General features: G+C 41.8%; 1 protein-coding gene across 1 annotated transcript in view; it reads left to right on the forward strand.

Annotated features, from left to right (window-relative positions):
• Nucleotides 1-387: 387 nt before the first annotated feature.
• The window catches only part of LOC136445790 (cubilin-like), a 30733-nt gene continuing 17306 nt past the window's right edge, over nucleotides 388-13814 (forward strand). Inside the window, exons 1-2 of the mRNA XM_066443929.1 lie at nucleotides 388-626; nucleotides 3796-3946. Of these exons, the coding sequence (XP_066300026.1) occupies nucleotides 526-626; nucleotides 3796-3946 (252 nt within the window). The 5' untranslated portion in view covers nucleotides 388-525. The remainder of the gene's footprint in view (nucleotides 627-3795; nucleotides 3947-13814) is intronic.

Genomic DNA, 13814 nt, shown 5'->3' on the forward strand with positions numbered 1-13814 from the left:
ACTCTGTCGGTGTCTTGCCAATTCGTAGTCATTTCTGACAGGAAAACAGTAGGGAAACCCCACTAAACTACGATCATATCATACGTGATATTGAGTTATGTATTTTATCATATTTCATATTAAACTATTCAAAACATAGATATGATTTTCTTCTGATACAAGCTAAATATTGCAGCCACAAATGCGTCATCTATTCCAAAATCTCATGATCTTCAATAGAAGATGGCCTGTCGGATAAAAAAAACATGGGAAAAGTCGCTTTGGCCGAGTCATGCCAAATGACCACCTCTTTTTTTAACCAATCAGAGCTTGGCACCTTCTCTTTAATTTATCCCAGCTAGGGGGGAGGTGTCGGGCGCGCGCGTGCGTGATAAGAAGAGCAAATACTCCGCCTACTTTTTCCCCTCTTAGCGACCTAGCGGCTAGCCTCGAGCACGGAGGTACCGTGTCTTCACATTCCCCAACATACGTTACCTTCTCATCATCGAACTCCTAGGGATAGCGACGGATTGTTCACGGGGAAGCATGGCTCTCAAGGCCCGTATACCCCCGCTGCTAGCCCTGCTGATGTGCCTGGTTGTCTCGGCTGCAAGCCCGAGATCCAAGCGGGCCGTCGCGTCAGAACAGTAAGTTTTCTCTCTCTCTGCACCTTTGTACGCAGTACCTTAGGTAAACTAACCACTGCCGGTATGGCAAGCACTTTAAACAGTGAGCTGATGGGATAAATCAGCTATCCTTGGCCTGGTAGTGTCCTTTTAATCTTCTCCAGCGTGCCCACAAAATAGTCTAAACATGTCCCGATAAACTATGTGTAAACGTAACAGAGAGAGAACGATTGTCATCAAGTTATCACGTCTGTAATGTAAAGTGTACCCTCCCGTTTCTAAGCGATACAGAAGTATGTGAACAATCTTATCTGCTGAACTTTGTATGATTCAGAGTTTACCTTTAGAGACATTTTCACGTCCGGTTCGATTCTGCTTCAACTCAGCCACTTTCTTTACGTTTTACCTAAAGTTTATAGGAGTAAATTGGATTACAATCGTACACAACTGGTTTGTTTTGATAGCCTAGACACATCGTGAAGAAAAAACCTAGTAAAACAGTTATCTAAACGTACAGAGATAGCGAAAGTCCCGCGTACTGGGCTAAGTGAAAATGGCAACATTTTCCTTCTGTGGAGGTGTTTGGGTTGGAAATCCCCGTGATTCTATACCACAAGCTTGCCCCATACGGCGAGTGGGGAGTTATACAAGCCAGTAAGGGACTGTTCACTGTTGATCCAAACGAACACGTGGACGCTTCATCCAAACCGGGGGTGACCGGCTCAAATTGTCAACAGTGTTATCAACATTCGGTGACAAAAGTTTACAGGATAAATCCTGATATCAGGAATTAACGTCAGGACTCAATGAACTATAGCAGGCGTTGCCTGCGGTATATTTTAGTAGTGTTGACATGTGTGTTAGGCGTTACAGTGCACACATAACTACGTTTTTCCTGTGCCTTGTGTGCTTGTCGCGGATATAGGTAACGCCCCTGTTAAATCTTAACCAAAAGCTGTCCCTATGCAAGCTCTGAACTCATATGCCGCTTTCCTAGACGAAAAAGTTGACTAACACCGTTCTTCTTTTTGCTTTTGTAGTGTAACTTTTATTCTAAACGTTTAAAGACGACGCCACGTTTAGATTTTGTATGATAGCTAAATGGAGCCGTATATAGAGTATCCAAGTATCCAGGGTCACATTTTGAGACCCCACCCTTTTGGTGAGAAACGGTTGGTCCCTAAGATGCTGCGGTGAAGGAGCCGTCAGAAGCTGGTACGGGCCCGTCCCCAAGGAGAGCGGAGGTCAGGGGCCGGGGCGGTATCCCCCGTAGGAAACCCTACAATCACCACAGCATGTACCACCTCTACTGTTACCTTCTTTTGGGAACGGGCGAAAACTCGAACAGCGTGAAAATAAACTTGAAGTACAACTTGAGATTTCTCACCTCCCATCTTTAGTTTAGCGCCTACTTCACGTTTTTACCGTACCGTCTGTTTGCCAAGTGGATTTGAAAATTTATGAAGCAAAATGGCGGGTCCCCGCCTTGTTCTAATTATCACACCGCAATAGTTCAACACCCTCTAGTGTTAGTATGTCAGTGTTTGTAAAGGAAAACAAAGCCTGAGAAAACGCCTACTTTTAACTTGGCCCATTCTCTTTTTTTTTGCTGAATCAAGTGAATGGTTTCCTAGCTAGTGGGATACATAATTTGTAAATTTTTCAAGTACAATGTGAAAAGAGGCGCCTTGTCAGGAAAATAAACAAACACACAATAGATACGGCGTCCGGGAAATACAATAGCATTTCTGAGAATTGGAATAACTTAGCGCGTGGTCTTGAACCGATTAAAGAAAAGACGAATTAATTGCCATGTCTGGGAAGCCATGTCAATCTGCACCTCACTAGACAAGCCAGATTGCCAAGAGTGTAGAATCAACCTGGGTTCTGAATACTAGAGTACTGTGATTCTTTCACTGTAACTTTATGTTCACGGTTTTCACGGTCACCTCAGGCTCTGTACCGTGAACTTATCATCACCATGAAAAAACATTCGTCTTACGCCCCCCTCCCCATCTCTCTACAACATATTGATACGATACCTACTACTCCTCATCCTTCCCCACAACATCACTGCCTTTTATGTGCATTTGCCACCAATTTTCTTTAAACCGTGAAATTTTGCTACCGTGAAGATAAATTAAAGTGATTTGGGTTCTGAATTCGGACAGAAGGGAGACCGGTTACCAATAACGTCCCGACTATGATCTAGAGATACGAATACTAAAGGATAGGGCGTATACATTTCGTATAATACGATCTATCGTGTACTATCTAAATCCCTATAAATATTCGTTTCATGAACTCGTGCCCCTATAGACTTTGACAGACAGTTGACTCTGTTTGTTTGTGATGTTCAGATAACTTTATGTGGACATCGTTACTGTTAGACTAAATTCACCCGCAAGGACGATGACCTCGACACAGACCGTCTACCGTCATAACCATCAGCGTGTATTTATCTAATCCTTGGTTTTAGTTACATGTTGATTTCAGCGAACCTTTCCTTCAAATCTTGTGATAGATATGAAGTTTGAATTCTTGTAATGTCGTTCCTAATTTTGGAAAATTGAGTTTGCGCTGGTTAAGGGTTTTGCAAATTGATTTTGCACTCATTCATAATTTTGGAAAGTTAGTTTTTGCTCTTCGACCTCAAGCCAGGATGGCGTCAACCCAAACTTGATCGTAAAGTACAAACATCTTTAATCAGCACGACTGTTTCTGTTAAAGAACCATATTTTAGCTCTTTAAACTTGAAACAACATACTTAGTATATAAGTAACTTGTTAATGTAAACAAGCGCTATGACTTGCACTAGTGCAAAAGCTATGTAGGTTGGCACCCGACATCAGCTATGCTGCCTGGGTGACCTCTGTATTGCGTTGTTGCAATTTCAATAGAATAAAGATAGAATAGATATTGTGCATAGGCAAATATTCAATCTATGTCATATTTGCATTTCATTTCCTTTGCATTTCATTTCATTTATTTCATATATATGTATTGTATGTATACGTATATTAGATGTCGAATATATATTTATAGTGCACATTATATATGTTATATACACCATCTATTATCGAATAGTCTCCCGAGACTGGACTGCCAAAGAAAAGAATAGAAATTATGAAACTTATATTTTACATATCATTCCACAGCGAATTTTCTTGATATGTTCGTTTCTTTCTAGGCCCAAGATGGTGACCGATCAAGGTCATCTGATTTTCCAAACGGGAAACAACTACAACATCACGTTCAAGTCCGGGCCAGGTGCGTGGGTCAACTTCCAGGACCCTCAGGACCCCAACGGTGTAGTGGACTCGTCCAGCCTCATCAACATGGTAGGGCGGTTTCCGATTATTCCTGAATAATGGTGATATAAACACAGGGAATGAATGGATGAATGAATGAATGAATTTTTGTCAGTTTGATAAATGTAAATGAATGAATTTTGTTCTGTTTTTCCTAGCTTGATGCTGATGAATACGATTGAATGAATGAGCGTGAATACATTTTTCTTGTGTCACGTAAACAAAAATTGTCCAACCCACACCCAGATGACACGATGCTTTTGAAGCTGCACGAATGATATATGGGATGAATGCTAGAATGAACAACGTAATAAACAAGTTATGAACTGACACATGAGATAGAAAATATGCCATTCATGACATTCATGCACAACGTAACTCAATTCGAGGCATATCGTTTCGAATTTGTGAGGATCGATTTTTTATATCACCAATACATCATAAACAGAATCTATGAGCCCGAAACACCAAACGGGTCACATGATAAGAAGGCCCACAATCTTCCCCACTAACCTCTGCTTGGAGAGTAGTATTTACGTAAGATCTGATACCTGATACAACTTGCATAAGTGCCCGAAAACGAGAAGATGACAAGGTTCGTCGACCGCAGATGGTAGAATAAATGCCGGACACAGTTTCAGTGACATCTCCTGTCACAGCGTGTACCGATCCACAGATGGTTGAAATTTACGCACAGCTCCAGGCAGATGAGATGATTACTTGTCTCAGCGGGAAGAGAAACAAGAACCTTGGGTTGCTGAATCATTTTGGCAAAAACACACTCTGACATTGTAGATCTTATATGTATAAACCACGACGTTTTTAAAACGCTGGCTGGAGGAAATGAGGTTTCCGTTGTTTGGATGAAAAAGTATCCCCCAAAGAGGATGTGGTAGTTTAGATATCCCGGTACATCTCAGATACAGATCTAGCTTGACTTGCACAAAAAGTATCACTTGTAATGGAGAGGGGTGGGGAAGGGATTATCATTTGAACAGTTGAGATCAGTGGCTTTAAAAAAACACTGATCTTAACTGTTAAAATGGCGACAAGAACCTTGGATTGCGGCAACAACACACTCTGACCAACCGTGTCCAACACTGGCATGTGTACACGATATGATAGGATGATGAACGGGGGGCATTAGATGCTTCGACTATAGTGCAGCGAACTTGGAATCTTAGACTGGATGCCAGACCCCCAATCTCTAGAATATCTATCGTGTGTGTATCGCCCCACATGATAGATATTTTTGAGATTGGGTGTCTGGCATCCAGGCTATATTTTTCTAGGATCGAATTTCCTGTTGTGTACGCTAGTAAGTGGTTATTAGAGTAGAAAAGCTGGGATGAGATTTTGGAGTAGGGAAAAAGTAATAAACATGTAACCATGGGGGTTATCGTGTGTCGGCGAACAGAAAAGGGGGGTTTTCGTATTGGCATTCTAAGAAATAGAGTACTGGTTCAGTATCTAGTTTTCCGGACAAGAAGCACATGAATTCAGACGATGCAACTTACTAACTAACTAAGAAATTATTTTTTTAATAATCATCAAACATTATCTACCATGCAAATCAAACCACCATACAGCTTATGCTATTTGTATGTGATTTGTAAAAGGAGCTTAGAAATACTGTATATAGCTCTGGTTTTGGTAAAGATTTTTTGCATGTTGGCGAGATATGTAGGTAAACGAGATTTTATTTTATTAGAGTAAGGGCCCTGTCGTATTCGTCGCACGGTCGTCGTACGATTGCAAACTGATGAGTGCATTCTTGGGGTAGTCGTACTAACTGTCTTGTTATTGAAAAGGCTGCCCTGGGTCCTTGTCTGTGTCAGTCACTGCCAACATGGAAGTCATGGATGATGGAAATCCTACGACATCAAAAAAATCGTAAGACCGTCATACGACGACGAATGTACCTCCACCATCTCCTTTACCGTTTGAAGCACTATCAGGCAAACCTTACAAGTTTATGTTTACCCTACGGCCAATGCCATTAGAAGACAGGTACCACATGTGACGCAGTGAGTTGTTTTTGAGGGAACGAGTCTTTCCTCAGCCGGATCTTTGCCATTTCATTGAACGAGTCTTTCCTCAACCCGATCTTTGCCGTTTGAAGCACCATCTTTACTAGTTTATGTTTACCGCACGGCCAATGCCATTAGAAGACAGCTAGCACATGTGACGCAGTGAGTTGTTTTTGAGGGAACGAGTCTTTCCTCAGCCGCGGTGCGAGGGGCGTAACCTTGACCAACCGGGCCTCGGCGTCGAGCCTTGCCTTGCCACGTAACACAACACCAGGCTTCATTGATACATACCAGATGTGGATATGCTAAGGTGACGGCGTCTTCCCGGGGAAAATTCATTCGCGTCGGGGATGGGGGTTGCATGGAGGCCATTCTGGCAAGGTTGACGTAAACTGGCACAAGTGTGTGGGAGAATTTGGAAGGGAACTTCAAGGAACGAGAGTGAGGCTAAAAGAACAAGTGAAGAAACAGGTTGTTTTAGGTCCAAACTCCTAACACTGAGGCATGGAATCTCTGTCTTTATAGGTAAATCGGCGTTTTATTCTGCAAAACTGTGAAAAACAACTCTGTAAGATGGTATTAAACGTAGCAATTTATTGTCGTTCTCAGCCCCTCCCCCCAAAAACAAACCCACACTTTCCGCAATACTGAGAGCATGGTGGTGTGCTGCTGCTAGTAATCATTGGCTATTTCCTGAGTTCCTGGTACTGCCTTGCCCAGCCTCCTTCTTCATTGATTGAATGGGGCAATAAACATGTCTACTGGAACTCGTTTTGGCGGGAAAACGTGTCATTCACAACCCACGTTATCCAAACAAAAGTCGTCTGCAAAGAAAGGCTCGTTCGTTCTGGGCAGCACCATTGCTATTCATGCCACAGGCCTTTTATTCTTCGGTAAATATACAAATTAGGAACCGATCTATTTGTTTCGAGGCTGAAGGACCATTCTCTGTACAGTTCTAAAGACGATTAGTACACTTGTTTTTGTTTGCTGGTCTCGTTAAATGCTTGAATGAAGCATGTATGGTAGGTTGGATTAGACTAACAACCAGCATTATTTGACATGGAAAATAGAGTAAAGCAAGGAAAACCTCATTTGGTAAAATAAAGAATTCCCGGGCCGCAAATGTCGAGCTTGCGGCAAAGACGTGATATGTTCCCACCGTCAGTTCCTGGACATGATTGGATTACATTCCATGAATGGTTGGTTATGTTTCCCAATTCCTCTTCATTACCGGTGTTTAGCACACAAGGGACGCTCCAATACCTCTAGAACTCACTCAGTTGTCTCTTCCCACAATGTTTGCGTAATCGCGCGGTCTCTCAAATAGGTGAAAAGGCGTGGAGAACCGATTCACACGGTGGTTGCAAGTGGGTCGGAACACCACAAGAGGTTGGAGAAGAGCAAATATGAGTATGAACTGGCCTGGATGCCAGACCCCCAATCTCTACAATACTTAGTAATTATCGTTTTTTAGGGTCTAACTCGGGGCGGGGGCTGTTGTAGAATTTCCTTGGGGGTAATGATGACGATTGGTATGCTGGTTCTAGAGCCTGTCAGTGTGTTGGTCCTGGAAGCAGTCTGGCACACAGGCTGGCACACAGGCTAAATGATGTCAAATATTAGCTAGGTTAACCCGAGAGAGAAAAAGAAAACTAGCCCCCACCAGGCTCTCCTACGGGCGTATGGATCGTAGAATTCGTCAGAAAAAGGAATAATTAGTAGTAGAGTCAGTCCTATAATGAAACGCTGGCAAATATCCTCCCTATAGAGCCGGCGTAGTCTGGTAGAGACGCTAAACGGTATCTCTTCAGGGTTACGCAAACAAACCATCCATCAGTCTTATCAGCTTCTTGCATAAGTAGTTATTCAAGCTTAATCTCCAAGCAGATGCAAGGAACCGGCTCATTCTCAGTGTTTTACGTCTGTTTATGAAACATAAGTACTTTTTTTTTTTTATGTTAAGTGGAGGAGGCAAACCGTTAAGAAAGTGTGATACTAGAAGTAGTAACAAAGTTGCAACAATAATACTGAGAATGAGCCGGACCTTTACATCTGCGTGGAGATCAACTCAAGCTGGTGCAAAGGTAAGGCGACACTATCAGTTGGCCGTTAGGGGGGCCTTCTTAAGATACATTCAGGTAGCAGTTTATGTTAAAGATAGCATGTGTTTAAAAAGTATATTTATCGAGATAAACGTGAACAATTTCCTCCTCTCCCTTTTGAGTACACGATACCAACATTATAAATCTTTCAAAAGGTTCGTTTCAACATTTTCCACTTAGCGTTCAAGTATCTCTGTCCTTCTGACGTTTCCTCGTGCCATACGTTATAACTTATATCATATGCTACATGAGATGGTAACTAAGTACAAAGTTATACTGTAAATCTTTCTCCCCTTTGAAACCTCATTGTTCAAACCAAGGACATTATATAATGTCTTTGTTCAAACCAAAAGTAGTCCCCACTGCGAATATCGAGTGGACGTGGCTTTTATAGGGTCAAAGATTTATGGAGCATTAGTACCAAAGGTCCTAGAGAGTTAACTAAATAAAGAACGAATATCACCGTTCTATCAGCGGTGTTAAATTTCTATCTAAGTTCAGATCACAACATAATAAACATATTAGACACGCTTTCCCCGTCATTTATTAGAATTTCTTGTTGTGAGTTTTCGAAGACTTCGTTTATGTCTTTTACTTGAAGTGTTTACGTCTTGCAAGGAGGTCAGTCTGTCTTGGAGTGGGTCATAAATCCGTCCTGATCTGTGAAAGAGTGGCTGTAAAACGTGTTGAAGTGTGTCCTGTGGAATTTTTACAGAGATGCGTGGCCGAATTGTGTTGACAGATCCGTTGTATGATAAGCAGGTGGATGTAAGGTTGTACCATGTCGCGACCGGTCTTGTCGTGCCACGTCCTTGGGGTAGGCCCCTCTCACCTTGCCCGTATGATCGTCATACGATCGGACTCTCCAAGCAGAGGAGGGGTTCCGGCTGGTTTTTGACGTGTTTTTAGGCGTTTTTGTCGGGCTTTCTACTTTGTCATTTTTTTGGGGGGTCTCTACCCCCCCCCCCCCCAAATTACAAAGTAGAAAGCCCGACAAAAATGTCTAAAAACACGTCAAAAACTAGCCGGAACCCCTCCTCTGCTTGGAGAGTAATACGATCGCAAACAGGTCATTCATTTGATAGTTGTTTATACGTCGCACAAAAAAAATCAGCAGTCTTATTTAACAAAGTTCGCACTATTCTAGATGGAGTACGTTTACATATTAAATATATCCGCTTACATATTAAATATGTCACAGGTTGCTTGAAAATTCCACCGCAATGATATCGCACGACGGCCAGCGACAATTGTGAAGGCGTCGTAACATATTCTAACATTAAAATGCCCGCCGTGTTCATCTAAGAAATACTAGTAATACTAACACTGTTATTTGGTTCGTTGAAAAGCTTTAGACATCATGGTTGATATGCCCAATTTTGGTAGTTACATAAAAAAGATTACCTAACAAGCCCCATACATAGTTACGAAAGCTGTTGCTTACATAAAACTACGCAGGTCACATGTGCTATTTATTAATTCTTGTCACTCATACTTCAAATGGCGGCAATTACTTGTCGCTATATGAGCAGTAGCTAATTGTTTTAGATAACATCTATAATGACCAATTGTTGCTTTGCTGTCTATCGTTGTGCATCAAAACGAGGGGAGAAACTTTTCCGTCTTTTTTTTCCTTTCAAAGCGTACAAAAAACATGTAACATGTAAGATCATGTAACAAAGATTTTTCAACATGTTGAAAAAAATCACCACTTGTGTTATTTTTTGCACAATGGAAGACATGCATACATTTGGGTCTGAGGTTTGTGGATTTATGAACATATATCATTGCAACTCTATTCATCTGCAAAATACTGACACAGTTCAAAATATCGGCACACCGCTCCACTTCCTTACACACACATTCTTTATGGCGCACTTGATGGTCATAGTTTTATATTTCATCAGCGCACAATGGAAGGTGTATATTTGAGTCTCAAGTTCATGCATTTCTGCTTAACTTGCATATGTCACTGCAACTCAACCTTTGTACTATTCCCTCCCCTGGAGTCGCCATTATCTGGAACATTACTGTGTCAATCATTAGCAATTGACACGCGTGACCTCTGCGGCTGCAGTGATGTGTAACACTCTTGATCTTGAGGTCGAATTCCCCCAGACTTCAATTTGTAACATAACGACCCCTTGATTCGAAATTGAACAGACTTTACTCTGAAAAATCTAGGTAGAAGTGAAGTCATATAACTAGTATTCTTATTTCTGGCAAACAAATACATTTAATAAAATGGCAGTTCCGCTACGAATTATCAAAACTATCACAATCATGTTCTATGATTGCAGTTCGTGTCATTTGTATAAATTGTTTATTCATTCATTTTGTACATCAACATTAGCTTTCCAAACTTCGCGTTAGCTTGATTTGATCTATGCACGTCAGAGACATTGTATTACAGGAGTTGATGATTGATTTTTAGCCTCGAAATGTCATCAATAACCAATTGAAAATGCGACATCTCCTTGTAGTACATTGTCGAGTTGTTCAGCAGATATAGATTCGGTTGTTTACTTCTTTACGTGAAGGCATAGACGTATCAGTTATCCGTTTCCTTACCGTTCTGTGCCAAAACTAGCTTGTTTACTACCCTCACCAGACAGCCCTTGACCCCTTGAGTTGCAGAGTTCTGGGTAGAACCTTAGGGTTGCGCTAATCTATACCAGACAGGTCAGTGATTGGCAGTGTTTATCTCGAGCTGACTCAGCTCGACTCGGGCCATTCACCTCGGCTTTAGCCGGGTTGCCAGACTGTTTCCAATGCCTACACAGTCCTCAGTCCAACTCCTCGGCTGCAGGGCCAACATGCCCTCAGGGCAATTCTACGACAGGCTTCACTGAATTAGACCCTGAGAAACATGATATATGTTATAGAGATCGGGGTCTGGTATCCAGGCTATTCAAGACCCTGTCACATCTTCGGGACCTTCCCACGCACGACTTTGCTCCCGACCACTCCTCAACAATGAACGTTGACGCTGGGTTGGGAGTAGCCTGGAGTGCATCCTAATCTAGGTCCAGTTCACTCCTCTCATCTGATAAGAATATGCATTTCCCGAGTTCGATTTGTCAAAATTTATAATCGGTTGCCGCAGACGACTTTAAAAGACTGCCAGGCAACCTCGACGGTCAACTTCCAACCACAGATGACCTTGCTCACGACTAACTCCCAACCATGGTCTGGAGAAGGTCGGGAGGCCACGGTCGGCTATGTGGGTTAGGGACTTTACGTGGGTTCTGTGCCGTCATTAGAAACCCACTTAGGAGACAAGATATCAAAAACAACAGCATGCAAAGGATGATGTTTTTTCCTAGATTGACAAGATGCTCTCAATCTCAGTCAGATTCACTGACTCTTACAGAAACAGGTTTGCCTTTCTTTCTTAACCTTATGGTACACGTTAGTTCTGTACTATCCTCAACAACGGAAGTTTAAAGGACACCATTAGGCCAAGAGATGTCACGCCAGTAGGATTAGGGGAAGGTACAGTTTGGAACACTTTGGAACACTGACGACATTTGGAGGCTATCCAGGAGCGCAGGTTGCAGGTGATAAGAATGTATATTTAGCGTCTTAAAGAGAAACGAAGGCCGCTTCTATGTTACGATTGGGACGTCGACATCGTGTATTGAAGGACGAATTCCCTTAGTTCGTATTGATACTGTAAAAATAAGAGGAAAAGATGCTGATTGAAAATGACTTTTCACAGATGTTTTGAATCTAAGAGTCAGTCGTGCTTTACCCCTTTTCTCTCGTTATTGCCAATTCCCAGTACTAGTGTGGTGTAAATACAAGTATGACCAAAAAGACACCAAAACACACAAACTTTTAAAAAAAATTCGTTTTTTGTCGATGAAATTCGTTGGGGGGTACTTTGTCAATTCGATCGGCCGCAGAGTCCAGTGAGAGGGGGTGGGGGCTTCACTGTATTATCAAGGAGGTTGGTATTATTGCATAAAAGTCTTGTTGGTTGTGACACCATATTTCATCGCTTCAATTTTTGTTACAATGCTTTTGGTCTCTAAATCTGAAAATATAAGTATCTGGGTTTTTTTGCCCACTTTTTTTCACGCGGTCGCATTGAATTTTGAGACAATAAGAGCATGTCATCTACACGATTTACTTGCTGTGGCCTTACATGCTTCAACATAGATTAAATCTTAATGATGATATACTGGCCTACTGGCAATCGCCAACGTTTAGTCAACACCTCACAGGCACAAACGTGATGCAAGAAGATGTGTCCCGTCTTTCAGTACCTCTTACACAATAGTACATGTAGGTCGAAGGTGACAGTAAACCGGTCGAGAGTAAATTATAAGGTGTTCGGGACACCTCCCCCTTTTTACCGCCGCCGTACCTGTCTCCTAACGCCACCTCTCCACGCCGAATTGCACCTGTGTATGGAAGGTTCAATATTGACCGAAGCTCTCCACACATTGCCAGCATTGTGTGGAGTGTTTGTAGTCGATTCGGAAGGGTTGGCTGAGTGATAGTGTGTTCTGGAATAATGCACTGCCCACCACCCCCAACCCCCGGACAAGCAACATTTAGTTACTGTTTTACTGTACTGAAACAACAGTAGCTAATTGAACTATTGGCGTAAAACTTTGTTTTGAAATGATCTTCTTTTTAAAGACTACTTCAAGACATCCTAAACTGTCTTAACCTCATTAACATATCTATTCAGAGTTATGGTATAAAACCTGGTGTTCTCAGTCCTATCGTTAGTCACTGACGAAAGACAGTGGATACTGTCTGAAACGTCTGACTGTTTCAAAATTTTATCCAGTTGCTTGAGTAATTATTTTTGGCGTATCTTATTACCTGGATGTCTAACCTTCATCAACGGTAGTGTGTTCTCTTCGGGTGAGAGGTTAGGAGAAACCACAATGTACAATCTAATGAAGAATAGAATTGAGTCTTTACTACTGGATAACTGAATTTTAATCTCAGACGTTTCAATTTTATTCTTCTTTCACGTGACCTGGATGTCTAATATTCAGAAACGTACAATCTAATGATGTTGTAATACCCCTACAGCCCCATCTATCGTACGGCGCAGTAACAGTCGTCGTAGATCGCCGTGCGATTTTGATGTAACGTTAGAATTTTCAAACAGATTGTGACGGAACCTACCACGGAAGATGATCTAAGATAGAATTTTTGGTACAAGACGACACACTAGTATTCACGACCATCCCAAGAATGTTTCCGATAAGTTTCCGATCGTGCGGCGATTGTGCGACTACTCTGACCATGCCCTTATTTTCGTCTAACTTAGAAATAAGAAAATGTTGAAATCTTTATGGTAGTGACATTTACTTACATTTTTAGCACATTTGCGTAATAACTTCATACTTTGAGTATTCTTAAAACTGCGCAAAAACGTGCCGTACGATGATTCCCTCAGTTTCGCGAGCCTACAAAAACCCTGGCGACGATTTTCAAAGAGTTCTCACATCACACCGACGTCATATTTTTTGCATCATGGACGTCGCTATACATTGTGATAGTGTTGTTTGAACTAATCATCTATAGAAATTACTAAAGAAATTGACTTTCAAAATCCGATTTTCGGGCCCTAAAGGCTAATGTTGCTTGGGTTGCCTTTAAAAATGGGCCCCTTCAACGCCTTAGTATGTGATAAACTACTCCAATCATGCGGTTAACTTCGTCAGTTCTGGTATGCCCTTAGATTCACCGTTGGTTTACTCACTGTAGTTGTGTAATCACAGACTTGCAGCGAAC

This window comes from Branchiostoma lanceolatum, chromosome 12 (assembly GCF_035083965.1).
Source record: "Branchiostoma lanceolatum isolate klBraLanc5 chromosome 12, klBraLanc5.hap2, whole genome shotgun sequence".
Taxonomy (NCBI): Eukaryota; Metazoa; Chordata; class Leptocardii; order Amphioxiformes; family Branchiostomatidae; genus Branchiostoma; species Branchiostoma lanceolatum.